The 27,303-nt window shown below is 54.9% G+C and overlaps 13 protein-coding genes across 13 annotated transcripts; 3 read left to right on the plus strand and 10 right to left on the minus strand.

Moving 5' to 3' along the window:
• The first annotated feature begins 93 nt into the window (after nt 1–93).
• Nucleotides 94–2,636, plus strand: BU26DRAFT_27732 (uncharacterized protein). Its single transcript, XM_033821470.1, has one exon. The coding sequence runs from the start codon at nt 371–373 to the stop codon at nt 2,558–2,560; it is 2,190 nt and encodes a 729-aa protein (XP_033691696.1). The 5' UTR covers nt 94–370; the 3' UTR covers nt 2,561–2,636.
• A 606-nt stretch (nt 2,637–3,242) lies between these two features.
• Nucleotides 3,243–4,802, plus strand: BU26DRAFT_27760 (lytic polysaccharide monooxygenase). Its single transcript, XM_033821472.1, has 6 exons — nt 3,243–3,449; nt 3,502–3,704; nt 3,754–3,806; nt 3,863–4,046; nt 4,102–4,294; nt 4,344–4,802. The coding sequence occupies exons 1-6, from the start codon at nt 3,381–3,383 to the stop codon at nt 4,635–4,637; spliced, it is 996 nt and encodes a 331-aa protein (XP_033691697.1). The 5' UTR covers nt 3,243–3,380; the 3' UTR covers nt 4,638–4,802.
• On the minus strand, nt 4,803–5,794 carry BU26DRAFT_27773 (uncharacterized protein). Its single transcript, XM_033821477.1, has 2 exons — nt 5,689–5,794; nt 4,803–5,641 (listed from the first exon to the last, which is right to left on the minus strand). The coding sequence occupies exon 2, from the start codon at nt 5,484–5,486 to the stop codon at nt 4,968–4,970; it is 519 nt and encodes a 172-aa protein (XP_033691698.1). The 5' UTR covers nt 5,487–5,641; nt 5,689–5,794; the 3' UTR covers nt 4,803–4,967.
• Nucleotides 5,297–5,783, minus strand: BU26DRAFT_599342 (uncharacterized protein; the record flags this gene model as incomplete). The annotated part of the gene is made up of 2 exons (XM_033835088.1): nt 5,297–5,641; nt 5,689–5,783. The coding sequence occupies 2 exons, from the start codon at nt 5,781–5,783 to the stop codon at nt 5,503–5,505; spliced, it is 234 nt and encodes a 77-aa protein (XP_033691699.1). The 3' UTR covers nt 5,297–5,502.
• Nucleotides 5,795–6,188: 394 nt separating the features above from the next.
• Nucleotides 6,189–7,559, minus strand: BU26DRAFT_558139 (alpha/beta-hydrolase; the record flags this gene model as incomplete). The annotated part of the gene is made up of 4 exons (XM_033832530.1): nt 6,189–6,688; nt 6,773–6,954; nt 7,007–7,117; nt 7,171–7,559. 4 exons carry the CDS (start codon nt 7,557–7,559, stop codon nt 6,189–6,191), a joined length of 1,182 nt encoding a protein of 393 aa, XP_033691700.1.
• Nucleotides 7,560–8,574: 1,015 nt separating this feature from the next.
• On the minus strand, nt 8,575–10,002 carry BU26DRAFT_558140 (uncharacterized protein; the record flags this gene model as incomplete). The annotated part of the gene is made up of 3 exons (XM_033832531.1): nt 8,575–9,424; nt 9,472–9,925; nt 9,981–10,002. The coding sequence occupies 3 exons, from the start codon at nt 10,000–10,002 to the stop codon at nt 8,575–8,577; spliced, it is 1,326 nt and encodes a 441-aa protein (XP_033691701.1).
• A 275-nt stretch (nt 10,003–10,277) lies between these two features.
• On the plus strand, nt 10,278–12,645 carry BU26DRAFT_558141 (uncharacterized protein; the record flags this gene model as incomplete). Its single annotated transcript, XM_033832532.1, has 5 exons — nt 10,278–11,097; nt 11,144–11,430; nt 11,482–11,938; nt 11,998–12,334; nt 12,390–12,645. The coding sequence occupies 5 exons, from the start codon at nt 10,278–10,280 to the stop codon at nt 12,643–12,645; spliced, it is 2,157 nt and encodes a 718-aa protein (XP_033691702.1).
• Nucleotides 12,646–12,767: 122 nt separating this feature from the next.
• BU26DRAFT_414240 (uncharacterized protein) lies at nt 12,768–13,862 on the minus strand (the record flags this gene model as incomplete). The annotated part of the gene is made up of 2 exons (XM_033823060.1): nt 12,768–12,963; nt 13,183–13,862. Coding segments are annotated over 2 exons (876 nt in total), but the record flags the coding sequence as incomplete, so codon positions are not given.
• A 981-nt stretch (nt 13,863–14,843) lies between these two features.
• BU26DRAFT_499333 (uncharacterized protein) lies at nt 14,844–17,561 on the minus strand (the record flags this gene model as incomplete). The annotated part of the gene is made up of 3 exons (XM_033826399.1): nt 14,844–15,951; nt 16,007–17,361; nt 17,427–17,561. The coding sequence occupies 3 exons, from the start codon at nt 17,559–17,561 to the stop codon at nt 14,844–14,846; spliced, it is 2,598 nt and encodes an 865-aa protein (XP_033691704.1).
• Nucleotides 17,562–18,436: 875 nt separating this feature from the next.
• BU26DRAFT_536754 (chorismate synthase-like protein) lies at nt 18,437–20,146 on the minus strand. The gene is made up of 3 exons (XM_033831368.1): nt 20,045–20,146; nt 19,628–19,989; nt 18,437–19,562 (listed from the first exon to the last, which is right to left on the minus strand). Exons 1-3 carry the CDS (start codon nt 20,077–20,079, stop codon nt 18,712–18,714), a joined length of 1,248 nt encoding a protein of 415 aa, XP_033691705.1. The 5' UTR covers nt 20,080–20,146; the 3' UTR covers nt 18,437–18,711.
• A 259-nt stretch (nt 20,147–20,405) lies between these two features.
• BU26DRAFT_412405 (uncharacterized protein) lies at nt 20,406–22,904 on the minus strand (the record flags this gene model as incomplete). The annotated part of the gene is made up of 2 exons (XM_033822967.1): nt 20,406–22,342; nt 22,394–22,904. The coding sequence occupies 2 exons, from the start codon at nt 22,902–22,904 to the stop codon at nt 20,406–20,408; spliced, it is 2,448 nt and encodes an 815-aa protein (XP_033691706.1).
• Nucleotides 22,905–23,352: 448 nt separating this feature from the next.
• Nucleotides 23,353–24,745, minus strand: BU26DRAFT_473157 (uncharacterized protein; the record flags this gene model as incomplete). The annotated part of the gene is made up of 3 exons (XM_033825458.1): nt 23,353–24,160; nt 24,210–24,375; nt 24,457–24,745. The coding sequence occupies 3 exons, from the start codon at nt 24,743–24,745 to the stop codon at nt 23,353–23,355; spliced, it is 1,263 nt and encodes a 420-aa protein (XP_033691707.1).
• A 441-nt stretch (nt 24,746–25,186) lies between these two features.
• BU26DRAFT_27888 (phophatase 2C family protein-like protein) lies at nt 25,187–27,275 on the minus strand. Its single transcript, XM_033821486.1, has 3 exons — nt 26,589–27,275; nt 25,525–26,541; nt 25,187–25,477 (listed from the first exon to the last, which is right to left on the minus strand). The coding sequence occupies exons 1-3, from the start codon at nt 27,224–27,226 to the stop codon at nt 25,366–25,368; spliced, it is 1,767 nt and encodes a 588-aa protein (XP_033691708.1). The 5' UTR covers nt 27,227–27,275; the 3' UTR covers nt 25,187–25,365.
• Nucleotides 27,276–27,303: the final 28 nt, after the last annotated feature.

The following is a 27,303-nucleotide window of genomic DNA, read 5'->3' on the forward strand; positions in this document are numbered from 1 at the left end:
TTCCAGCTCCATGTTCATCGCAGCTTGCAACGAGCCGATACCGTAGATTCAGATCATGGTGACCATAGTTTGTTAAGCGACATGCGCGTCGACTGGGGGCAAATGTGCGGCTTGCATGCAAGCCGCGCGCATCTATAAGAGTTAGTTTGGAGATAAGGAGAGCATAAACTTGGCCTAGCGGACGCCGTCGCTTTGTTAACTGCGGGGATGGCGGCTTTCGGCAACATGCAACCCGCCCCCAGACTCCTCCCATATCTTTCCCCGCCACGACCGTTAAACATCCTGATGTTACCCGAATCGCCGAAGACCGATGACAGTTGCGCCTACCGGCTGACGAGCTTGCGACGGCAGGATTATTTGGTATGCCGCAATGGCCGCAATGAGCGCAAAGAGCCGCCGGGTGCCTGTGGAGCAACGGCAGAGAACACAACACAGCTGTGACCGCTGCAAGAGCAGAAAGCAAAAGTGTACGACGGCACCTGGCCAGGACAAGTGCAATCACTGCCTGAAGTATGGCTATACCTGCATCGTCACGAAGCCGCGGAAGCAACGCCTTTATGGCAGCGTGGAATCCCATGGTGTTAGGGTCGCAGTCTTGGAAGGCCTCGTTAAGGGCTTCATCCCAGAGGCAGACATCGCGAACGTCGACAGCCTGCAAGAAATGGGCCGCTCTCTAGGAATTCCGTTGCCAGAGGGCCAGCCCAGCAGTTCGGAGGTGACCGACGAAAAGGAAAACGAGCAACTGGTCCACGATTTGCAAGGGCAAAACCAGTACATCGGACGGTCAAGCTCCTACTTCTTTCAGATGAAGCTCAGAGCACTGGTCGGCCGAGATCAGAACAGGCCTGTTGGTCGCATGTACCTCTTTGGCCCGAATCCCGCCAATAGCAGATCCAACTCAGGCACAGAAATTGATTCCAGGCGCCCCCTGGAGACGGTGGACATACATTCCATCGCAAGTCCGTCATCACCAAGTCTCATAGGCTCCCCAGAAGCTATGACGGAGCCAACCGAGAGATCGACCGTTATTTCTTTAGTTCGGGCATTCTTCGACAGAGTCAACATTGACTTTCCGGTTTTGCACGAAGCCGCATTCCTTGAACAACTGGATTCGTGGTTCAAGGACCCAACGAACGTCGACCATGTGTGGGTCTGTAGCTTCCTCTCTGTCTTGAGCCTTGGTCGCCGACACTGCGATATCGACATCTCGGAGGAGCAAGCGGATAGGTGGTGGTCCCATTTCCAGATCCTACTATCGAAAGTCATGTTCACCTCCAGCTTAGCATCCATCCAAGCATTGATGCTGGCAGCGCTCCACCTCCACAATACAAACTCCAGGGACGTCTGCTGGACGCTTACTGGTGCGGCTGCTCGAATTGGGTTCGCCATCGGACTTCATCGGGATGATATCGAGACTGACGGCACGCCTCTCATGCGCGAGATGCGAAAGAGAGTGTGGTGGACGCTGTACGCGTTTGAGCAGCTGCAAGTTTCTTCCCACGACCGCGAGAGCGCCATACAGAACGCCAAACACCTTCCCGCTTCTCCACGAGAAGGCACACTGGGTATGGGCACACATAACCTACCAGATTATGTAGCGTGGTCGAATCGGCTGTCATCCCTCCTGGGTACCGCAAATGCGCTTCCCGAAGGAACGAAAGAAGACTGCCATGGACCCCTCTCCCCCACGGCAACGCTTCTTCGGGATCTTACGCGATGGCGGGCATCATTGCCGCCGCATCTCTCACCGGACGCCATCGACACCATGCCAGCACCTTTTCAGCGCTCACTCATTCTTCTCCACACCCAGTACCACTACACGGTTTCACTGATATGTCGTGGCGCTCTGCTCTCTCGGTTTACGTCCTTATCGAAGGAACGGCCAGTGACACATTCCGCGTCTCTCGAAACCATGTCTGATACCTGTATCGAATCAGGACGTGTCTCATGTCAACTGCTTGTTAAGCTTGACAGTTTCGGCAACTTCAACGCCGTCACCTGGCTGGACGTTTATTATCTCTACTCCTCAACCCTCGTTCTGGTACTGAGCCTTCTATGTGACGTCAGTCGAGGCAGGCTAGAATCTTGCGTGGAGAAAGAACTGCTTTTGGATCAGTGTACAAGAGTAGCCTCCAAGCATTTGGATAATTCCAAGGTGCCTGGTACTATGCAGCGCTGGTTGAGCGTGGTTCGGGAGCTCGCGGGTATGGTCAGAGAGTCCATCAACGCCCACGGCCACAGTGACAGTGCGCCAAGCCGCGAAACTAGACATGAAGCCGCAGAATGTAGTAGAAGACTAATGGACGAGCCTTGTCCGGGCTTGATTACTCCGGGTCAGTCGACAGTCCAATGCGACGAGCGCGGTACAGATGTATTCGCGCCAGGATTCAAACCGTTCGTCGTGGACGCGCCACAGCTGCCTGAAATACCGAATGGATTGAATTACGACTTTGTATTTCCGGCGGATGAACCTTCAGAGTCTCGCACTTGGCAGGAAATGTACTGGGAGGATATTAGCGACATGCTCTTAGGTGGAGAAGCGCGGAATTGGTATATGTAAAGTTTGTGGCATGAAAGCGGGGTTTGAAGCGCGTTACAGCCCATGGTCCAACTTCTTTGCACGGTAAGGCGGGATGGACTTGTGTGATCCGTGTGTCGGACGTGTTGGGCTGGTCTGTGCTCGGATGACGTAATCCCCGAGCTAAATGCGGATCACGTGGCGCTTCCGGTTCCCTTCCATGGTTCCCAGCTCTCAACCTCACCGCGCCGGGAATTCATCTTTGCAGACATTATAATGCTCTTCTATATCCTCACAGAGTGATATCGCGTCGCGCAGTCTTATTCTAGGCCCCGAGCCTGGGCTTGCGCCCAACCAGCCCTTAGCTTCTTCACTTCCAATCTATGTTTACCTCCTGTCGTCCCATCCGATCTCATCAGCCACATTTCCGTCAGATAGGCATGAAAATCCATCGATATGTTACACCATCCGGTGACCTGCGTATCGACCCGCCTAATTGATTAAGCGTGTCAAACGAGAAGACGAGAACTTCGTGCAACGCCTCGTCGAGAAGCGTTTCCGTGAAAGATGATTGCACCCGCTCATCGACACTCAATATGAGAATTTTCGGCATCTCAGCCGGCATTCCGCTTGGCTCGCCCGGTACACGGCTCGTATATCTCCATGGTGGAGTGTGATAGATTAACGTCCCATCTAATATGGGCGTGGGGAAATAGATTGCGTCGCAATTCAGAAACTGCCCCGGCAATACACCATTCCTGATCAATCCCTCCACGCTCAAGTATATTTTGCCAAGCGCTGTCTCCTACTCTTTTTCAGTCGTATCGTTCTTCTTCACTACTGCTTACTGTCGCAGGTCATCATGTACGGCACTCCGATCCTTCTGGGATCTCTGCTTGCAGGGCACACTTATGCTCATACGTTCATCTGGGTTGGTCGACACAGTTTTAAGGGCATTGATGTCTTTCGCTCACTGCGGCTAGGGTGTATTTGTCAACGGCGTAGATCAAGGCCTGTACAAGGGCGTCCGCACACCTGCGTACAATGGCGCACCTAACGGCGGAGGCTATTCGAATTCGCCGGTCAAAAACTTGACTTCTATCGATATTCGGTGCAATGTCATGGGCGACATCCAGTCTCCGGATACGATCAAAGTCAAGCCCGGCGACAATCTGACCTTGGACTGGTACGGGCCTTCGGTGATCCCCCAGACTCAGTATTTAACATTCCTACAGGCACCACGACATCAGGAGCGACGCGGACGACGTGATTGCTTCCTCGCATCACGGTAAGAGACACCACTGGCTCCACGTAAGCGGAATTATAAATTAACGGTGACTACAGGCCCGGCACTCGTCTACATATCGCCTGACCCGCCAACGGAAAACTCCTTTGTCAAGCTTTGGCATGAAGGTCTGTACGAGAGTAACCCATTTCCTCAGCCGGGGAAGTGGACCACTACGGCAGACATCGCCAAGAATCACGGTCACATGAATGTCAGAATTCCAAAGGACCTGAAACCCGGCTTGTACGTCTATACTTTATCTCACACTCCCAAACCTGTCTTCTGATATCTACAACAGCTATCTTATTCGCGCGGAAATGATTGCGTTCCACGAGGGCGAAGTGTCTTGGTTAGACAACCCCATGCGCGGCACACAATTCTACCCCGACTGCGTGCAAATCGAAGTGACCGGCGACGGCACTGTCGAGCTCCCAGAAGGCGTCACCTTCCCAGGTGCCTACAATTACGATGACCCGGGAATTGTCTACGACGTACGCCATCATTGCTTGCTTGGTCGTTTTTATCGCTAATATAGCCCAGATCTACTGCTCCACTGATACGAAGAGAACCGTCACAACACCATGTACGACTACTTATCCCATCCCGGGTCCCACGGTCTGGTCAGGCGCCTGGGCGGAGACCGCCGAGGTCCCTCTTGGTCCTGTTACCGGCGGCACTACCGCCCCCCCTTGGTCTACTTGGATCAAGAACTCTGTGGTCACGTCGGCAACTTTTACCGACAAGAAGAGTGTCACGGTCGTGGGTACCTTGACATATCAAGCGAAATGGTCAAGCACATATGCGACTCCTGCTCCGGCGACGAAGAGATGGTAGAGGCAACAATACGTGACGAAGGGAACGTGGGTTCCATCTAATGGATGATGACTCGCAGGAACCTTAGTTCGAATGACTATCGGGATATCTGGCATCTATTTGCAGTGCGCCCTCCCGGGGAATTCGTGCAGGGGCACTCCAAGGCGTTTAGAAAAGCCAGCCACCGTACCTCTCCGGCTACCCTCTTCCTTGACCTGAGGGAATCGGCAAATCCAATTACCGAGTCACAACTGATGTCCACCATGATAGTTTCGCTCTTAAATGAACCTTCCCCATCATTTCCACTGCTGTGAAAAGTGGGAGTTCTTCCCCTACCTCATGCCACCAATCTCAACGAGCGAGCTTGCAATAGCACTTGGATGCCTCCTCTTGCGATTGGTGCTCGTGATAGTCTGCCAACTTTAACCGATAGCCAATCTCCATCTCCCCTTTTACCATCATCTTCCGCGCGTGCGTATGGCGCCAGACCACAGCATCGAAGAATGTCATAGGCACCATGCCCTTGGCTGAGCACTCCTTCTCGTCATCCATCTCGTTCTCGAAGTTCCGGCAATAGACGTCGACGAACAATTTGCACAGTGGTGCCTTCTCCGGCAGATTCTCGAATGCAAGTGTGATGTCTTGATAGGAAGGCACCTTTCTCCTCCTATTAGGATCGAGAAGGCTCCAGATGCCTGTGACGCTAAGTTTTCGAAGTTGAGGCACATTGTACTTGTCCGCGAATATGAAGAGCTCTGAGGTTCGGCGCATGTGGATGCACGCGCATGTTGTCAATAAGGCCACCCTGAGTGATGTTCTGGAGACGATAGAGCCAGTCGGCGAAGGCAACCCAGGCTGGCTCGCTGACATCGTCTAGGGCGACTTCTTAACTTTCAGTTTCTTTGGAAGGTCCTTTGAAGAGCTTCCTGAAGTACGGCGAGGAGCCGGTGAGGAGATCGAGGTGAATGGTAAAAGCCTTTCTATTCACGCCTATTTTGACTGTGGCGATGGTGTTCGACACGTTACTAGCTCGCGTTAGCGAATCGCTCGTCATGGTCGTGGACAAACTTACGCAAAAGACACCCTGCTGTCCTTCACGGAAGGATCGTGGTCCGAGCCACACAGGCGGGGTTTTGAAGCCGACTCTGACTGCGTTGGAGTCGACATGGCCGACTGCTTTCCGATTGAGACAAGCGTAGAGGCTTTTGGCGTCGATTTGGGGTGTGGATTGAAATTCGGAGTAGCCTTCTCGCTCTTCGTCGCTGTAACTTAATCAAGGGGCTTGTGGCGGTGTGGAGTGCCACCCATGGTACCTAGAGACACGGAACGTGTGAGAAAGTAAGTGGGGCGGATGGGAGCTTCCCCTCACCGGTGGCTTAGTAAATAGAACACAATTTCTTGACGTGCCGCCTTCACCTTCACCAACAAGAACTAGGTGAAAGTTTGGACAAGTGGCGGTCTCTGATAGAGCTTGGAGAACATACCGTACATGTGCCCTAAAGGGGCGACTGGGAACGACATGCGATATATTAAATCCTCATCGACATCTTAGCTCTTCCGCTTCTCTTCCACCTACAGCTCACTGTCCAAGAACTCCACAATGGTTTTATAGAGCTCCAACGCAGTTGTTCCGAAGTTTCCACCATGTCCCGCTCCGGGCTGCACATATGGCTCGATTTTGCTTGCACTCGGATAGACCATGTCCTGTACACCTCCCTCGAACGTATCCGCACAGTCACCACCACAAAGCAAAACGTCATATTTCCCGGCGGCAAGCAGCACGCTGCCCTTATAGTCCGCCGCCTGCAGGTTCAGCGCCCTGCCCGAGAGAAACTCGGCGATGCCATAAGGCTGTGAGATGGAATACGCGTATTTGGCGGTGGCAATATCGTAGCCCGGCTGATGCATAAAGGCTTGCACGTGGGCATATATGTCGCCAAAGTCGAGGTAGCCGGTGCCATAGCCGGATGTATTAGACACAAGACGTGAAGCGAACACGGTTGGTGTGAAGACGGGAGCGAATGCAGCAGGGTCGGTGTCGTTTGGATAGGCCCAACCCGTCAGTACGAGTGCTGCAATTTGGTGAGTAGGTTTGAAACGCGCATGACAGACAGGAATGCAATGCATTGGAGATAATGAGATGAAAGGAGCCTCACCATCGACTAAATCGGGTCTGTCGCTGGTCACAGCACTGGACAGGATAGAACCGAAGGAGTGACCGACAAGGGCGACTTTTGAGGCTTTGATATCGGATGTATACGCTCCGTTGTGAATGGCCTCCGTGATCTTGGTGAGGAGTGCTGCTTGGATGATCGCTTGGTTGTCGTAACCCGAGATCCTAGGGTGTGTTGTTAAGCCTATGAAGTCGCGAAGAAAAGGGATGAGCATACCTTTCCGACTTCCCCACACCCAAACGGTCATAATAGAAGATCGAGTATCCACTCTCGAGCGCATACTGAGCGAAGTTGTACTGCTCAGGCATGTAAGATGATGCCCAGTATCTGGAAAGTATGAGCTAGCCATCCTCTTGCAATGTTCGACGCAGTATACATACCGGCGATCATATCCCACTCCATGCGTCGCGACCAGAACAATCGTCTCTTTACCACCCTTCTTTTCTTTGGGTGTGCAGAACGTCCCAGCAATTTCATACGTCTTTGTTACATTTACCACCCCAGACAGAGGCTGATACCCGGTTGAAGGCTCCTTGCTGGAGATATTGGCCAGAGCCTGCGCAACATCGAAGTCATTTGCCAGGGGTGGATACACCCAAATTTGGTTGGTCGTCGTAATCTCCTCCTTAATGGTATAATCTGCGCAGATTCCGTTCGATGGATGAGCGTAGCCTGGGTCCGGTCCGCGGCTAGGCTGGATAGGAATGGAAGAGGCAAATTGGGAAAGAAATAGAGCCACAAGAAAGGTGTTGTAGGTTGTAGGTCGCATGATGAAGGATGTGCCGCCGATACGAAGATATCAATGGGATGTGATGAAACTGGGTGAGATGAATGCGCCTTCTAGGTATTTCGAGAAGCTTTAAGTATTCTTGATCCAAGGTGAATTCCAAATCCACTCCAACTGGAAGACCCGAGAGGCGCACTGCCTGTCTTGGGCGTCGACAGAGACATGGAAGTGGAAAGAGTTTACAAAAACCTTTTTCGCGCAATTTCTAGCGCCGAAAGTCCAGAGTTCGTTCGATTGCCCGATCCTCCGGTCTTGCCAAGTCGAAAAGTGTAAGCTTTGGAGGCGCAAGGAGCCTGGTGTCAGCGCTTACGTGCGTCGGCCGAGGACTACACTAGCGTAACTGGAGTAGATGATTACATCTTTAAATTCCCAAGAGGGCCGAGATTTGGAATTGGGTAGTCCACCGACGCGATGTGATGAGTCAGACCGGTCGACTTTGTCATTTGGAATTCCACTCGAAGGCCTCGCTTCGTATACCCCCGCGCACTCCGCTTATCCTATCTCTGTTGTAAGACGTATGCTCCTACATTAATTGATATTGGCATCAATATAGTGCAGGTATAACCCGTAGAAGAGACACAGTCGGTTTTGGTGGTCCTGAAGATGAGGGAGAGGCAGATGTTTGAAGGATAGAGGCTCTTTGGTGTGTGAGGTCTGTTATGGAGAAGTATATGCCGCTACAGATCGAGGCGATTTTGTGTACGCACAGGGTTGGCTGGAACACTTCAGCAGCGATACGTGGTCTCTCAAACGGTCTATCACGTGCTGACGCACAAAATGATAAGCAATTACCGATTTCGGATACGCAAGTGTCGGCACGAATCAAACTCCGCTAGTTTTATTGATTTAGTCTTGTGTTCGAGGTATGACTACGAATCTATTAGTGACATACGTGAGATAGAGCAAGAGGTGCGCTTCCCTGTTAGACTTCTGCTGGTTGACCTGGATTATCCAGCACCGCGTGGTCTTGCGTGTTGTCTGACCGCAGTCCGCGAAATTAGTTTTGTTGGTCCAGCCATTCTTCTTTCACCTCCTGAAACTCTTCGATCTCTTTCATGATCCTCACGCTCTTGGAACTACTTTGTGCTTGCGCTAGTACCTCCATCAATCCCACCTGATCAGCACCGGTGTAGAACGAGGCTCTTGTTCTGGGGTCACTCTTCTCCACCGCACCGTTGAGTGCCACCATCAAATCAATCAATCCCTTGCTTTGATCGAAATTCCATGCGGTACTTTCCACAGATTGGCGAAAGCCTTCGATCCACTGAAGGACTTCGTTGGTTTGCGCCGCGCTCCGACTTGCAACATTCTCTCCGATAACATCAGACAGAGGGTGGAAGACGTATGCCAGACCGTCTTGCAGTTGCTGGATGGTTGGCGTCCGGAGTGCGAGAAAAGCTGGCCTTTTAGGCCTTACGGCCCTCCTCTGGCGCTGAGTGTTGCGCTGAGTGAAGGTTTCGAATTCGCGCATCCCTAAAACACGGCGCTCGATATTGACGGCCACCACAGACGGAGTTAATTCTATCCTACCGCGACCCAGCGTCCGTTCCAACGATGCGTCTACGAAGTAAGCAGACACAGAATCTGATGTTCTTCCATCTAAGCGACCGGTATGCCAGCGTTCTGAATGCGGGCTGAAAATAGTCTTTTGGGCACAATTAAGCGGGGCATGCTCAATGCTCAACGCAGCTATGGTTGGATTTTGCTGAGCACTCAGGCTGTTTGAAGCAATTGCCGCTGGTCTCGATGATTTATCCGGCTGTGGGCGCTTTAGCCCCTGCTCAAGCAACTTGTGCGTCTTCTCGTGGTTGCTTTTGCTGGCCGCCGCTGCCATACTGACGGTCGACCTGGTACATTGTTACCAGTGGATAGCATAGATCGAGGAGTGACCCACAAGATGACGGAGTTCACTATTATGTTGATGGCGGTGGTGTGTGATTGGAGCCTCTCGCGGTATTGCTGGGGTGTCTGCTTCTCCAGGTCCCATCGCACCTTCATCCAGTTTCCTTTAACTTTCTTCACCATACCACCAATGATCGGCTTTTTGTCCGGTTTCTTCCCCTGACTGATATCTTCTTCATTTCCAATGACCGCTTCTCGGTACCCTTTGGTGACGTCATCAAGTTCTTGAAGCGTGGAGCCGCACGACGTTAGAATCTGATCCAGATCTTGCCGGGTATTTGGTTCTGCCAGGATATCATGAGCCACTGCTCGAAGATGATCGAATGCGCATCGAAGACTGAAGAGTTCATCCTTGAGCCCTTTTAGGTCGTGGGATGCTCCTTTCCTCCCGCTGGTGACATTCGAATAAAGCTTGTACGCTAGCTGACTAAGCAGAACGATATCGCCTCAACACGGTCAGCGTTCTCCCGAGGTTGTGCCAACTCTGCTTCTCTTCCATACCTATGGAGAATCCGAAAGACATGGTTCTTGTTCGATTTACCCTTACTAGAATCTCACGGCTCCCTACATATGCCGCGACGACTCTTGCCACAGGGCAGGCCATGCAATACGAAAAACACGAGGGCTGAAGTCGCCTGAGGATAAATCTCAGCCACAGTTGCTTTTTTCCTCGACAGGTGATGTCACCAGATATATATCAGCGTCTTTTCCCCTTGTGACAAGGGCGACTTGATCAGATTACGACTCTTACTCTTTTTGGTTGGTATGGACACTCACGACAGCGTCTCTGTCTCCGCCATGGTCACTACAACGTCACGGAAGAAAGATAACGGAGAAGGAGAGAGTCAGAATGAAGGGGATGCAGATTGCAATGACATTCGGCAGGCAGATTCGCTACCTTCGCCCGCAACTCAACTCTCCGATCGGGCACACACTGTGTCTCCACCCCTCCGTATGGCTGACCATCTGGCAGAGTGCTGGCAATCCTATTCAATCGAGGAAGGCCAAGAAGACCTTACGCAATCCGACACCAAGGACATGCCGAATGCATGCGACAAAGTCCTTGTCGTTGCAGACGACCAGCCATCGACGAAGAATCAGATCAGGCTCCATGAGATGTTAATCGCACACGCGAACGCTCACCATGGGGTACAAAACGACTTCAGCATAGGCGAGAACTATTCCGACGATCCAAGAAGACCAAGCCAGTCCCTTAAAGACGGCTGTGGAATTGAGGTAACCTTTCACCGCGCGCCGAGGATGCCAGATGACAACAAGCTTCACCAACTGCCCGGTTCCCTTGGAACTTTCGAATTATACAATGTGGAATCATATACTGGCCATCTTCCGATGAGCATCCGGGAAGTTGGTGGGGTTTTCCTTGGCATGTGGCAGCGTGAGGCTATGTGGATCAACTTCGAAGTGAACCAGATTTCAAGATGGGCGGTTCGGGTCTTCATCGGACGCATCAACGCAGTATCCGGGCTCATCATGGATCAAGACCAGGGAGCAAGTGGCGAAACCGCAGCACAGGATTATCTCGTCGTCCCAGGACAGCGATGGCTGGATGGCATCTGCGTGGCCCGGGGTGTTGTTCGGCAATTCATCGCCATGCCGTGTATGTCAGGTCGTCAAACTTATTACAGCTCTGCTGATAGGAACAGTGGGCTCCGGATACACTGTGGAAGGACAGAAGACAACGGAAGAGAGGTATGGCGGCTTGCAAATCGAAGTCACTCCTGAATTCGTGAAGGGCCTTCGTTGGTGGGTGCTCGAAAGTAACAAGCCAAACGGGCGCGCCAGCTTGGATTGGACAACGTGGATCGACGAGTTTAGAAACCCTGCCGAGCTAGGACTGCAGATTGGTGATGTCCTTTGCGCCTATGAACAGCCTCATTTGGATCAGGCCACAGTCGCTCTGTTCGGTGAAGATAACGAGTTGGTCTTGGAGGTGAGACTCATAAAGCCAGTGTAGGGCTGCATGACGCTGAAACCGACTTAGAAAGACCATGGAAGCGATACCAAGGGCCACTCACCGAGCAAAAAGAAGATATGGGAACCCGACAAAAACGAACCCCTGGTACAAGCAACAGAGTGTGAGCTAGAGAAAGTAAAAATGGTAGTAGCCGCAAAATTCGCAAAATTGGATCGGAAGGGCGATGACGAAGATGTGCCAAAAGGGAAGTGTGCCGTGGATGTAGTAAAAGAGATGAGGGTGGCGGATGATGAAAAAAAGAAGTGGGAGTTCGAGAAGGCAGCTGCGAATGAACGCAAAAGATCCGTGGGACAGCAGGCAGACGAAGACCGTCCTCTGGAATCTCTCGAATATCCATTCAACGATGGCGATGTGCACGCCGGCGACAGTGTGGAAGCAGCTTCTGAGATTGACGAGGACCAACTCGAGGACGTAAAGGTCAAAGACATCACAACCATGGGTCTAGCTGCCGGGGGCAAACTGAGTAAGTGCTGATTCTTCTTCTTCCACAACACCATAAAACCATGCTTATACCGGACCCAGTTCAAGACATATACAAAGATCCCTATCCCGCAAACATCTGGAACCACGCTGCCGCCCGCATCATCCATGTGCACATGCTGGACCCCGTCAGCTGTGAGAAAGTCACGCATGTCGTGCCGATTCCGCCGCCCATGGACGTCGAAACCTACGCGGAGATGGGCGGCGAGTTCTACGTCGTGGAGGAGAAAGTCGACCAGAGGCTCGAAGGCGGCGACTTCGATAATGTGAAGAGCGTCAGTCAGATGGACGAGCTGATGGGTCTGAGTACTGAGGAGGACTTCGACCCTCTCAAACCGAGAATGTGCAGGCAGTGTGAGAGAAGGCTCTGCGATTGCATGTGCGCACTATTTTATCTCTCTACAACAGAAGCTCTCTGGCTGACTTACCCGCAGCATCCGACCTTGCGACCACCCATTCTGCAACGTCTGCATCCGCAAGCTCGAGGAAGAAGGCGAGCCAGACTCAATTCTCGCGAGGAAGAACTGGAAATGTCCATCCTGCAACGGGGGCGTCTCGCATGTAGCAGGATTCTCCGCCCCGATGAATTTGCCAGGCGAAGAGCCGATGCGTATGAAGGTTCCGGTCCACGTCCTTGAGATCGACGATGGGAGGGTCAGATTCTCGAGCATCCAGAAGACGAGGATCTAGATTTCGAAAGGAAGAGATGCGGTATGAAACGGTAAAGTGATATTGGCCAAAAAGGGTTTCCTATCTCCTTTTCGAACACTATCTTCTTCGCTAACGAACTGCTAACGCTCACATCTCACATCTCACTCCCGCCCCTCCGCCTCCTCAAGCGTAACCGCAAACTCCACCTCCCCACCATCCAACCCATACAACACCCTCCCATCCCTCGCCCAATTAAACAAACACGCCCCGCATCCGCTCAGCGCACCAAACGGATTAATCTCCACAACCTGCACCACCCCTCCCTCCTTCACAATAACGTCAAAGCTGAAGCCATACCTTCGCAGCATATCGCGAACCTCCTCCTGCACCTCCTTCTCCGCAAAGTCCACAATCTCCTCGAGCACCTTCGCCGCCCCGGCACGCACCAGCTCCGCCGCTCCCTCCAGACCCAGCTCCGGACACGGATTCACAAACGGCAGCGACCACCTATACTGGCTGATTGCACTCATCTGCATCTGCTCCGCCGTTGCAAGGCCCTCAACCGTCCTTCCCAACGACATCCGCGCCCCGGGCGGCGGCACAAAGACGCGAAACTCGCGCGCGGCATCCATCCCCTCGTCCCAGCGATTACACACAATCGGAATCCGCATCTCGCGCCCTTCGCGCAGCGCATCCTCGCGCTCCCGCAGCAAGCACCCGTACACGCGCATACTGCTCCCCAGCCGCATGACAACCTCCTCGAGCGTCGTGCAGGGCAGCTTGCCCCCGAGCGGCGAGTCCTTGGGCGACATCTGATCCAGCCTAACAAACCACTTGCGCTCGCCGTCGAACAGCCGCGCCACCTCCCTCCCCGCCCGCGTCGCCGTCCACGCCTCGACCACCTCGTCGACGAGCGTCTGCCGCACGCGGTCCATAGCCACCCACGCGGCGTGGCAGCGCAGCAGGTCGTCGCACAAGAAGCTCGGGATCTGGGCGACCGCGCTGTCTGCGGCGCGCAGGCGCTGGCTGCGCGCGATCAGCGGCTGCCAGAGCGTGTATGCGTACGGCGTCCAGGGCGGGGTTTCGTGCGTGAATGTCGCGGACTCGGGGACGCTGGGTAGGATGTCTGCGAGCAGGTGCTGCGCGGTGCAGAAGCGTTGGGAGCGGGTGGAGGGGTGCGGGGTGTCTTGTGAGGCTTGGATGGCGGCGGCGTCGGCGGCGACTTCGGCGTAGGGGATGGTGCGGATGCGCATTTTGGAGGTGGGTTGTTGGGAGGGTAGAGTTGGCGGAGAGTTAGTTGGTCGACTGTGTTTGTTGGTCGACTGTGTTTGTTGGTCGACTGTGTTTGTTGGTCGACTGTGTTTGTTGGTCGACTGTGTTTGTTGGTCGACTTTGTTTGTTGGTGAAGTTGTTTGTGGTGTCGGGGGCAAACTGGTGTTAGGAAGTGTCGTTTGATGGGAGAGGGAAACGGGGATTTTATATCAGAGGGGACTCGCTTTGTGGAAGGAGGATGCTTTGTTAGGGTGACCGCGGTTGCGCTAAGTGTTTGACTCACTGACTTTATTATTACTCACCGCTGAACCAAGTTCCGTTGGGAAGCCCGTCAGTGATTCGGCAACACCTGCATCTTTCTGTTAGAACATGGTGGACACCACCACCAACAAATCTAGGTACCAAGATTAAGACTCACCCATCCACCCATCCATTCGTGCAGCAACCGCGGAAACCCTTTCCCAGCTAGTCCCGCTGACTCGTGTTCAAGGCACATCGCTGCGTCGCGAGACGATTGAAAGCCGATTTCGCTTCTTCTTTAAGAGTTTTGTATTCACTTGCTCTCAGATACTGCTACCCCTATTCACCCTAGCACATGTCCCCTCCCTACAAATACAACACTATCGTATACCATTTCCTGCACGAGGCCGAACATGCAGTTGCTGAAACGAATAAACTTTTCCTCCGTATATCCCTTCCCGTTCCGAAACATGCGCCATCAAATGCGTGAACGCCATGCACGACCACGCCCTCGTCATCGCACATACACCATCTCTCCATACAACAAGCTCCATCTCTTTTTTCACCTCCCTTACAGCAGGCGGGAACGCTCGTAACCCGTCTCTTAAAAGGTTCCATACCGAGAGTTAGGAGAAGCATCCAATCCATTCCCCTATCGAAGAGCTGTGGTCAAATCCGGCCGTCTCCTGCGGCTGGGATTTGAGATCGGTCGAACTTTCGCGTCGTCAGCTCATCGGCCCTGTGTTGCCGTTGCCGTTCCACCACCGCGGATCGAAGGTTTGCTCGCTGGCATGTGGACCTCCTTGCTGATTCATCTCGCCTCCGGTAGTATACGGACTGGTATCTCCGTTGGTAGAATACACGTGGCTTGCGACCCCTCTTTGCGCGAAACCATCCGCGGACATTCCGTTCACCGTAGTGACGGGATCCTGCGTCCACGTCTCGGACATCTTGAATCCGTCTTTTGAGAACCGATCCCACTCGTCTACATTGGCTAACATGTTCTCGAGGTCCATAGGGCTCTCCTGATAGTTCCGCGGGAGGATCGGCATGCCCATACCGGGGACGGGCGCCCAGAAGAGGGTTTCTGCCGAGCTGCTTGCAGGACTGGCGTGCGTCGTGGAAACCATTTGAGGCGTAGAGCTTGCTGAGGGTGAATATGACGGAACGATACTGGGTCCTGATCCTCGGTGCTGCCGCTGGCTCGGGACAATCCCCGGGGCTTGAGCTGGGGGCGTGCGTGAAGCAAGACCTTGCACGCTCGCTGCACGCTCGGGGCGCGCAAACATGCTTAAGCTTTCTCTCCGCGCGGGTTGTGCTGCCGGCGCATGCGGACTCATATACACAATGCCGGCTCCAGCGCCCATTCGGCTTGAGATACTCGACGTGGGTCGCGCCGCGAGGAAAGATTCAGCTGGCGGGCTCAAAACACCTCGCGGGCTGTCTTTGGGCACTAGCTTGCTGTTCTTTAGTTCCTCTGGCCAAGGCAAGTTCCATGTCTTTGCTAGTGCGTGGATAATCTTAAAACCTCGGGCTCCGAAGTAGTGGCAGACGCTAAGATCCTCCAAGGCTTTACATCCTTCCACCAAATTGCGATATGAAGTCGGCGAATCCTTAGAGTAGACGAGATGCACTATACCGACTGAGAGCAGAATGTGCGTGAGGACCAGCTGACAGGCGCGCATTTTGTATTGTTGGCGGTAGAGACGAAGAAGTTCGGACACTTTGTTGGCGGCATCGACGCAGATGTCGCGCGGGCGGATATCGGAGTCGACCAGGTCGACTTTAAGCAGAGGACGGAAGAGATGAACCACTGCGGTGAAGTACAGCATACTGTAAGCGGTTAGCGCCTACGCTTTGGTTGTGAGAAAAAGCTGTTTAGACATACTGGAGGCAGAGGATATGAGGCTGCGGCTCTCGCACGCCTTGCAACTTCAGCTTCTGCGGTAGGTCCTTGTACCAGCTCTTATACTTGTTGTGAACATCGAGGAGGCGGCTCCTAGTGAAGCGTTCCTTGGGCGCGAAGAACATGAAGTTGTTGTCGTTGATGAGCTCCGAAAGCGTGCTGAATTCCTGCAGAAAGATGTGGCTAGTCACAGCGCCAGGAGGCACCTGGGAGGCACCTGAATAGGCTTCAGGATGCTCTTCTAGGATAGGCTTGTCCAAGGTGATGGCTGCGCGCGGGAGCTGAGATATGCGCCCGACGCAAATAGACCATACCCTGGAGAAGTCAGCGAAGCGGAGCATGGATTGCTGGCAGGTGACCCACGTGTCAACAGTAAAGCAGCCCCAGAAGGTGACCTTGCGCACTTCGACCTCTGACGGGGTCAACTGCAGAGCAGGCGGCGAATTCAGATGCAGCCCCAACTCAATGGCCATGCGCATGCACCGACCCATGTACATGAAGCCAGAGCTGTCTCTCCCCGCGGACGGCTCGCGCATAGCCATGACGCACAGGGCCTGCGTGGTGGTGAGCGAAGGGCTCTCGTCCTCGTACAACAGCCGGCGCGCCTCCTCGAAGAAGGCGTCTCCGGCGGTGCGGAAATTGGATGCATCGGTCCTCCCGGCTGGGTCGTCGGTGAAGTGGCAGGCATAGGCGAGAATGGCATTGACCAGCAGCGGACTGCAGTACTTCTCGCGGCCGTTGTGGAAGTCCTTGTAGAAGCACTCGCGGGAGAAGACGACGTAGAAGGTGTGCGACCAGTGGAAGTACAGGTCCAGGAGGCGTTCCACGAAGCCGATATCCTGCGTAATGTTGGTCCACGTGGAGGTTTTGCGCTCAGCACTCGGCGGGCGCACGCCCGTCCGCGTGTAGTTCTCGTCCTCGGGCACCAGCGACATGCCGCTGGTGTGGCCAAAGTACCTGCTCTCGCCCGACTGCGTCATGGCCGGCTTGCCCAGCAGCATGGAGAGGTCGCTCTCCAGCGACTGCGGCTCGACGGGCGTGCTCGGGGGCAGCGTCACCGTCTTCCGCCACGACTCGGCCAGGGCGGCGATGTCCAGGCGCGCATCTCTGCGGATGTGCTGGATCAGGTCGTAGACCTCGGTCTCGGGCAGGCTGCGGATGGACGAGATGAGGAACTCGGCGTTGTCGTTGCTGGCGCGGCTCGCCACGGCCGAGCTGTCGCGCTTCGTGCCCGCGGCGGTGGTCTTCGCGCGGCGGCCCTCGCTCTCGGGGTCGTAGTAGCAGTCGCTCTTGTAGACGGCGGTGCATGTCGCGCACACGGGGGTCCCGCCATCGCACTACAGCAGGCGGCAGTCAGCAATCAGCAATCACACCGCACCACACCACGACCTGGATGGCCTACCTTGGATTTGCGCTTCCTGCAGGGCACGCAGGCCGACTGCACGCAGCGCCGCTTGCTCTGCTTGGGCTCCCCCGCGGCCCCGGATCGGTCGTCGTCGGCGGGCTTGGAGGACGGTGGAGGTGCGCCGCGGGCCATGGTGTCGCAGCTGCGCGGAGGGAAGGGGGAAGCGCGCTCGTCACCACATAATGTGCGCAGCGAGTGAAAGGAATAGCAGGCGGCATTAGCCACCGCAGGAATTCGTCTGCACGTCACCGATACGTGCGGTCCAAACGCGCCTGCCACACGGTCCTTGGGACGACGAGACGAGCCCGGGATGCCGAGGAGATCTCTCTCGCCAGCGGCCCCTGCGCATGGCAATCGCTGCGAGGTGCTGGACGTGATTCGCCGCGGCGCCTGAGGCGAGCCCTTCCGTCGCCCGTCCTGCAGCGACTCGCCATGGCGTTGCTTAAAAATACATCGCAAAGTGCGGATTCCCATACCGTCGCACTGGCGCCCGTGGTGGCGAGGCCGCCTGACGACTCCACGGCCGCAATGGTCGTGGCATAAGGGTCTGGACGCGTTGAGAGCATCTGTCTCTTCATACCACTTGATCGCCTCCTGCATTGGCGTCTCTTCCTCTCTTGACACGGATGTCGTGGCACGCGTCGTCCATCTTGCCCACTGATGAATGCAATGCCACGGAGATAAGCGCCAGAAAGACACAAACAACGCCGGACTAGCCCGGTGAAGTGCCGGCCGAGTTCTACCCGAGCTCAAAGAAACCGGCAATAACAGTAGTATGGTAGAAGTAAGACAAAGACTGATGCTCAACAGGTAGAAAATCTGCAAGCTTAGAAAAAGAACCCCCACCGGGTAAAATAGCGAAATAACATCATTGGTAGAAAAGCCTACACATGGCGTGCTCCAGGGTCTAGTCCGGGTGATGGTCTCGGACCGAGCATTCTGTGTTCATCGGATGCAGGCACGAAGGTCTTCGCTTCTGGACTTCTGCCCTGCAGGAACTGCCGGTACCAGGACTCATCAGAAAGTTCTTTTCGCTACCAAGTATTGTAGTCTAGAAGAGAACAATGCCTGCACAAAACTCTTGGGAATCTAAATCCCGCCTTCCCCTGGCCGCCACCGCCCCACTGCCGCCTTGTACTGTGTAAGGGGATACTGAGGATACCTGGGTGCCAACTGATCGGATGCACAGAGAGAGACACGAATGCGAGGCAGCTGAAGCGTAGAGGGAGCACTCGTTCGACTTTTCAGTCCATTACGACCTAAAATTGACTTTGTTCCGCATTCACGCCCCATCCGCCTCTTTGCTCCCACCCAGCACCGGCACAACCCCCTTCAATGGCGGCAGCAAACTCCTCGCCGCCGTCCGCGCCTGCTGCGCCAACACCGCATCCATAATCACGAGCGCCGCCATGCTCTCCACTATAGGAACCGCTCTCGGCACCACACATGGATCATGCCTCCCCTTCGCCTCCAGCACACCAGTCTCCTCATCGTAGGTCGCCGTATTTTGCGCCTGGCCAATCGTCGCCGGCGGCTTGAAAGCGACGGTAAAGTAGATCGGCGCGCCATTCGAAATACCGCCCTGAATACCGCCGGAGTTGTTCGTCTTGGTCGTCAGGCGCGGGCGGGGCACTGCCGGGTGATCGATCGCGCCAGGCGGGATGGCCGGCGCTTTGATGAAGGGATCATTGTGAACAGACCCCGGGACCTGACACCCTCCAAACCCGGACCCTATCTCAAACCCCTTCGTCGCCGGGATACTCAGCATCGCGTGCGCGAGCGTAGCCTCCAGCTTGTCAAAGCACGGCTCGCCCAGCCCTGACGGGCAATTCCTCACCACGCACGTCACCGTGCCGCCTATGCTGTCCTGCCTGTCCCTGTAGTCCGCCACCAGTTTCACCATGCGCTTGCTGCACTCGTCGTTGGGACACCTCGCGGGGAGGAACGCGTCGACGGTCTTGCGGTCGATGGTCTCGATGAGCTTGAGGTACTCAGGGTTCGTAGCGCAGGTGGGGTGGGCGGGTGAGGGGGGGAAGAGGAATTCGTTGCCGATGGAGGTGACGAAGGCGACGATTTCGACGCCGTAGGCTTCGCGGAGGTATTTTTCTGCTATTGCGCCCGCAGCGACTCGTCCTATGGCCTCATTAGTACACCAGACGGTTGAATAGACGCCCAGCCTGGAGCAAGAGTGTGCGCACCTATTGTCTCCCGCGCACTACTCCTCCCACCCCCCGAACTCGCCTTGACCCCATACTTCTCCAGGTACGTCCAATCCGCATGGCTCGGCCGGGGGTACATGTCCATCGTCTGGTTGCCATAGTCCTGCTTCCGCTGGTTCTCGTTCATGACGCGCATACCAATGGGCGTGCCCAGCGTGATGCCAAACTCCGTCCCGGACTGGATTTCCACTCTATCCTTCTCATCTCGCGGCGTCGTAATCGCAGATTGTCCTGGTCGTCGCCGCGTCATCTGAGGCTGGATATCCGCGTCTGTGAGGGCCATGCCCGGCGGGCAGCCGTCGACTATGCATCCTACCGACAGGCAGTGGGACTCGCCGTACCTAGTGAGAAAGTCAGTCAATTGCTTTATGTCATATTGCTTTAAGCAAAACGTACGTCGTTACCCTAAAATGCGTTCCAAAAGTCGACATGGCTACGGTGGTGTTCCTACGTGTTCATATCAGAGAGTCATCAGCTGGTTCGGTAAATTTATTCGTGAAAGTCGGTCGGACTGGGGTGACATCGGAGCTTGTGAGATCGACAGGCCCGACTTCGGCGCGCCGCGGAGCATAGCGCTGAAAGCGGCCCCACGTCATTCGAAGAGCACGTGCCAGGGCGGTTAACGTTCAATGCGGGGCCGGAGGCTCATATTCTGAGGTGCACACAAATTCATAGATGCATTCCCCCTCGGTCATTAGAAGCTATGTATCTTAGGTATATGGGTATCCAATCCAACATCATCGCACCGAAAGCACCCCTACGCCCTCCTATTCGCCTCAACCAAAGCTTGTGCGGTCCCCGCCCTCTCCTCATATAGCCTCCGCAGATCATCAACAGACTGCTTTCTTAGATCGAGTCTACCAGGAGCAAGTGGAGCTAAGCTTGCCTCCTTCTTCGACGTGTCAAAAGACGGCATCCGCTGTAACAGGGATGGTGACGGCGTCCGCGGCTTAGGCCCAGGAACTGGAAGAGACGTTGACTTAGAAGGTGGCCGATTGGCTACGGGATTTGTAGCTGGGTAGACGGGACGCGCAAGAGACGTGATGTTAGGGCCACGGTTCGCTGAGGCGGGCAGACTAGGCCGACGAAACTCGTTAACGGGTACTGGAGCCGCAAGAGTAGATGAGGTGATTGAAGAAACGCTCTCTGGGGACACAGTTTCCTCCATACTATACGTAGCTGAGGGGACTGCTTTCCGCCTCACTGATGGTCCGCTCCCGGGTTTCTGAACGTGAAGATCTGCAAGCCCCGGCAAAGCGAAGCCCCTGGATTCCGGGACTTTTGGCGCTTGTGCTATCTCAGCCTCCTTTTGCCCCGACGCCTTCCGCGCCTGTGCGTCGGCGACGGCATGTTCAGCATTGTCAATCTGCTCTGCTGTCAGGGCTTTCCCTTTCGGAAGAATGATTGGAGGAGGAGCAAAAGAATCGCCAAAAATCGTACCAGACTTCTTCTCATTCGCTGAATGAGTAGCCGCCGTCCGGTCAGGAAGACTTCGGTCTCCTCCACGCGGCGCAAACCCATCTACCGTCGCCGCGTAGGTTATAGGAGATTCTGTATCATCGATAGGACTATCCGTAACAATGGTGGAGTAACGTGGAGGTGCCTGGAGAGGTGGTACTGCTTTGCGTTGGGTGATGGAATCTGGAGAAGGGCGACCCGATGACGCTCCAGCACGAGGAGGTAAAGGGGGCGGCTGTCCCGCGGTCTTCTCCGAAATTGGCAGGCTTTCGTTGTCCTGGAGAATGATGCCAGTGCTCTGGTTCTCGTCCCAGGACTTCCTTTCCTCAGTCCTTCTTCTTCCTTCTAGTGGATCTTCCCAGTCAGACTCATTCTGTGGAAGCTTCAGCTCCTTGGTGAATGCATCTTCAGTCTGCCCACAGGCCTCCCTCAGCCCCTGAGACCATAGATCGATGGCCTCCATAAAAACCCTTCTTATGATAGACGACATTTTAGCGTCTTCGAGCTGATCTGGGCCGCATAGCAGAGCCGGTGCAATGCAGACAGCCAGATTCTCAGCGTTCATTTTGTTTTGCTCCTGTCGAGCCGCAACTGCCGAGAGGAGGGGGAGTAGGTGCCTAACGAGAATTTCGCGTGACACGGCTGGGAGGAAGGACCATTCAGAAGACGGAGAGAACAGCTCGGCGAGTCGGTTGAGGTCAGGGACGTCGTCTGGATTGCCGTACAAGCGCTTCAAGTCGCGATATGAGGACTGGGGGAATATAGGCTGGCGCAGATCGGCGTACCATGCCTTTATGAGCGCAGCAGCCATGAAGACACTGTAGGCATCCTTTGGATCAAGCTCTGCAATGATCTCGTTCTGATGCTCGGCGCGTGGGTATGGAGGCAGTGGCAGAGTCGCTCCGTTGTCCTTCCAGACGATGTACTTCTGACCCCGGTCATATGCTTCCTTGAGCACATCTCGCAGTCTTGAGTGCGGAGGCACTCGGAAGAGCCCCTCAGCCTTTATGTTCTGCTCCATAAGGAGGAAGGCAGTTGTCTCACGCAGAATGCGCGGAAAGCGTGGTTTGCCGTTGCTGCTCGTTGGGAAGGGCTGGTGGGCACAGAATGCTCGGCGCCCGCTCGCATACGGCGCGAATATGTCGTCGGATATGCGTCGGTCGTGGAGGTACGTGGACGGAGGGATGAGCAGGTCTTCGATGGGAATGTGTAAGGCGAGGTTGGTCAGGGTTGATGCTATGACAAGTCAATGGATGAGTTTGACTGACCAGGTGATTTGACACATACCATGAATAATCTTCCTCCTAAACTTCGGGCTGACTATGGTGGAGAAGATCTCGGTGAGAATCCTGACCCAGGCCTTCTCGTGAACAATATACAGCTTTTGCAGTCTCTTGCGCATGGCCCTTGAGAGGACATGGTATGCCTGCAGAAACCAGCCCCAGCCAGGTCTGTGTTTCTTCGATGTTGCAGAGCCATCAGAATCGCCGGCGAAGAAGACGACCTCATACTCAAACCCCTTCACCAGGTCATCTTCCTCAGGGAGTCGGGCAAGCACGTACGGCAGGAGCTGATCGAAGTTCTCCTCATGCGAGTCTGGAAGCGCAGCCGCATTTAGAATGTATACCGGTCGGTTGTCCTTGGAAGGAATGGGCGATTGGAACAGTATGCTCGCGGCGTGGCGGGCAAGTTCGGGGGAGTAATCCTGAGACTCGGGTCTAGGTGGGACGGCGGAGAGGTTCTGGGACTGGGACGAACTGCGCAACCGGTTGGCGATATGAGCACGCACGCCGCTCATGGCTGCAATTGCTTCGAAAGTTGGTAGAAGCGAGTGAAAAGGTTCACGTGCAGAAGGAATGAGCCCCAGCTGAAGCGGCGGTGCGGGCATAAAAGCAGGCTCATAAACAAGACGTCAGAGCGGTCAGCGACTGCGGCAGGGATTCAGTTGGCGCACGGCCCACGCGGCCTCTAGTGATTTGCTCCGGCCTAATTCCCCGATGATAAAATATTCCAGGGCTGTCATTGGTTCAACGTAGAAAATTCACAGCAGTCCGGCCAATGAGCGACCGTTGCATCTGCAATTTGCGATCGATGGCCCCTTTAGGAGAACCCAGGATGCAGCGCAAAAGTGTATGCCTCCTGAAGGCTCATAAAGTGCGTCTTGCAAGGGACCTAGCTGACTCAAATCGACAGATGCTAGAAGTAGCGGTGTACACGCAGCCCTCCCCTTCTCAGGACTCTTCACCCTAGACAGTAGCACCTGTAATCTGCACTGAATAACTCAACCCCTTGTTCAAATCCGCCGGAATACTGAACGCATCATACTGCACCAACGCCGGCGTATTCGCAACCACCAGACTACACTCCTCCCCACTCGCCAGCGTCACGCTTGCACTCCCATTCACCACATCCACATATCTCGTCGTCCCGCTACTCCCCTTAACCACCAATGTCCCGGTGTACTGTCCTCCCCCACTCACCGTGATGGCGACGCTGACAGTCGACGCCGAGGCCTTAAGCGGGATGATGTTGGCGCCCATGTACCGCGGCGCGCGAGCCGATTTGACTGTATATTTGCCGTTGCTGTTGGAATCCACGTTTGCGTAGTTGAGCGATTTGCGCTGGGAGTTGAACATAGCTTGGGCTTTCACATGCCCGATATCCACATACGCCATGCGGGCCCAATATCGTCCGACCACCTTTTGAACCGTGACTCCGCTCAGCAATCTCTCCAGGCTATGCAGCGGCGTCTCGTTACTGTTGAGTTTGTACTTCCTAATCATATCCAGCAGCACAGTTTTGCCCAGGCCGGTGTAGGCGTCCGGGTTGTTGGTAATGTAGGACAGGAAAGGCCACGCTTGGTAGTAGTTTCCGGAGCCCGAGGTCCCGTCGACGATGACCTGGAAGGAGTCGCCGATTACTTTCTTTAGCTCGATCAGCGAGTCGCCTTGCGTGGTGGAGAGGCCGACGGACGACTTTGCGTTGGTGCAGAGAGGTGTTGCGATATAGAGGTCGGCAATGAAGTTCGCTATGGTCTCCCACCATGCGCCTGTCCTGTCAATTGTGTTAGTATGTGTCATGGACGCAGGTGAGAGATGGGTACCTCGTCTGGTCAATCCAGTTCTTCTCGCTGTAATGCATCGCATGTCCGAATTCATGTACCGTAACGCCCGGCGTCGTTAAGTATTTATCCACAACCTTCAAGAACGCCAGTCCAGCGTTTGCATCTGTCCATGTCTGCGCCGCAGCACCCGGCATCGAACCATCGGCTACCTGATCAATTCTATCAGCCAAAGGTCCCTCAACTCTAAACTTTCAAACCCAACCGCTTATTCAACACTGCCGGCAACCCACCTGATAAACATTCATCTTGTACCACGGCCCCACCTCCTTACCCACACCGCCGGACTTGTAGCTCAATCCAGGTGTCCGCCATCCTTGTTCGGCCACGAAGCACTGATGGGCGGCTTCCAACATCTTGAGCGTCGCATCGGCGGTGTTCGAAGGAGCGCCATAGACGCGAAAGTGGTCGCTATCCTTGTAGGAGCCGGAGCCGCCGCCTATGGAAGGGTTGGCTGTATACTGAGCCGGTGCCGAGGCTTGACGGGGATGCGGTGGTAGGGCTGCAGCAAGTAGCATATGCTGCGCTATTCCGAGCGCAAATACTGCTAGGGAGAGCATATCGAAAAAGTGCATCAGAACGGAAGGCAAGGGAAGGGCGAGCGAGGTACCGAGGAACGGTCGGCAGATATCATATAGTGTTATTGTACGGAGAAATTGTGCTTGCCGAAACCCGGGGTGCATATAGAGGTTATGAGCAAAAGGGAAGGCATGCAACGGTTTTGAGGGAAATTAGACGGCCGGATGATGTGATTGGTCGAAAACCACTAAAGAGAGATTGAAATAGAGCCTGGGTATGAGCAGATATTGGGATATGTAAAGAACAGGGATATCGCGAGCCGGTGGGAAAACGGTTCTTCTTGGGTAACACGATACGTAGAGAAAGGTGAGTACATTTCTCTTTTAGTGAGCTTGGGTAGCCAGGTTAATACGTTTGAACAGATGATTGGATATAGAAAATACATGCGCTTCTAAATCGAGATAGTCCTACATGTCCAAAAGTCTTCCCGCTTACTATGTCCATACCTTGACGCCGCTGGATCGAGAGCAGCGAGGAGCAAACCGAAACGCCATGTTGAACGCAGATGCATGCTGGTCCGCAAGGGTCGAACCGGGGTATCGATCATCTGTCGCGACGCTTATAGCTTGGCCTTGACCTCAGGACCGGGAGCGCTAGCCTCTTTGTTTAGCGTGACATTTCCAGTCACGGGTCCGTCGCCGAAGAAGATGACTTCTACAGTCAAGTCGTCCCTGCGAGTTGTTAGCTTGGATGCACAAAAACAGTTGGATGAACATACCTATATCTCCTAGAGAACGGACTCGGGAGGGTGAGGAGAGCGGATAATTGGTCCTTGTCGTTTCCACCCAGCGCATTGCGCACGAGATGTGTTGCTGCGTTCTTGTCCTCGACTACGAAACGCTCGTTGAGGGCGTTCAAGCCCCACTGTTGTTGGCGGATGGGCGCACGTTGACCTGTGCTATCGGAAGAACCTTTCTGTTCGACGGGCAATGTCTTCTGAGTGGAGAACCAGCTCTTCAACCAAGATTGCGTCTGCGCGTTTTGCCCGTTCGCACCACCCTGCGTATCGAGCCATTGCCCGACTAGACCGACCACTTCTTCGTTAGTAAGCATTTCCCAGAGGCCATCCGTGGCCATCACAACGAAGTCGCCCTTCTCAGGCTCCACCTTAGTCGTAGTGACGACTGGCTCCGCAGTAACGTAAGGAGGCGTCTTAAGCAGGTGCGAGGGCGTTCGTGAGAAGTAGAATTTCTTTAGCTCCTCGTTCGTTTGCAGCGACCACTTATAGTAGGCATCGCCGAAGGCACGCGAGGGTTCAAGGCCTCCAAGAATGCGGCCGTTTCGGACGACATTGGGTTCCCCAGGATGCTCTTTGCGTAGCCGTTCAGCCTCACTGACAGTGCCTCCCGTTTGGTCTTCGGAGAGTGGGGTCGCTGTCCATTTTCCATTTGGTCCCCGTCGTCCCAGCACGGCGCGCGAGTCGCCTGTGCACGCAACCCTGAGCAGCTTTGAGCTGCTGTCGTAGAACGAGAGCAGAGCACAAGACCCAGCGAGAGCGGGAGCGAGGAGCTCAGCAGCCACACCCTTAGACTGGGCCTTCTTCACCTGTTTGACCGACTCATGCACAATCTCATTATCAAGCTTTAGGAACCCAGCTTTGATGGCCTTGTCAATAGATTCAGGGGTCGGGAAGCGCAGCGAAGGGTCTTCGAGCGCCGACTTGTAGGTAGTGTTGAGCTCGCGTGCGACAAACGATATCAGCGTCTGGCGAAGCTTGGCGGATGTGACCCAGCCGCTGCCAAACATCAGCATTGTCACATCATAGGTGAACATTACACACACCTATGGCCGTCAAACACACCCCAGAACATCCAGTCGCTCGAGGTAGCGCCCTTCTCCGTAGCTGCCAGGTTCTGCGGCACCTCGATGATCTTCTCGGCGTGGTCATCTTCGATGGGATCATTGCTTGGAATCTGAACCACATCGTATCGCACCACGCCCTGTCCTCGGCCGACGATCCATGACTCCTCGTTCTTCCTCAGCTTCTCGGTCGCCTGCTCCGGGGTGAGCATCTCCAGCACCTTCCTACCGTAGTCGTCCGTCTCCTTGGACAGCGGGCCGGTTCCGGGGATTGTGCCGGTATATAGCGAGCCTTGATCAACGACCAGCGCTCTCCGCGTCGGCTCTCCGGCGTCACTGCTCGCGCTTCTGAGCTGCTCTGCGGTAGTCGCGCTGCTGACAGGCTGGGTGCCCCGGTAGGCGTAGAAGGCGCCCGAGGCGACGGCGGCAGCGACCAGGGCACCGGTAAAGGTCCGCAGTTGCATGGACGAGGTCAGGAGGGTTGACGAGGCACGCTGGCGCGAGAGGTATCGTTGCCCTAGCCCATTGCTGGGGAAGAAGGCGATGGCACGGCTGCGAGGGACCTTGCGCAGGCACGGGCGACGGGCGGATCGAAAGGCTTGAACGGCCACCCGACGCATTTGCGATAGCCTGGCTGGCAATGCGATCTGGGATAGCGGAAGTTGGGGGAGGGAGAGCTTGGAGTGAAATCGCTGCG

The sequence above is a fragment of the Trematosphaeria pertusa genome (assembly GCF_010094035.1).
Source record: "Trematosphaeria pertusa strain CBS 122368 unplaced genomic scaffold BU26scaffold_1, whole genome shotgun sequence".
Lineage (NCBI taxonomy): Eukaryota > Fungi > Ascomycota > Dothideomycetes > Pleosporales > Trematosphaeriaceae > Trematosphaeria > Trematosphaeria pertusa.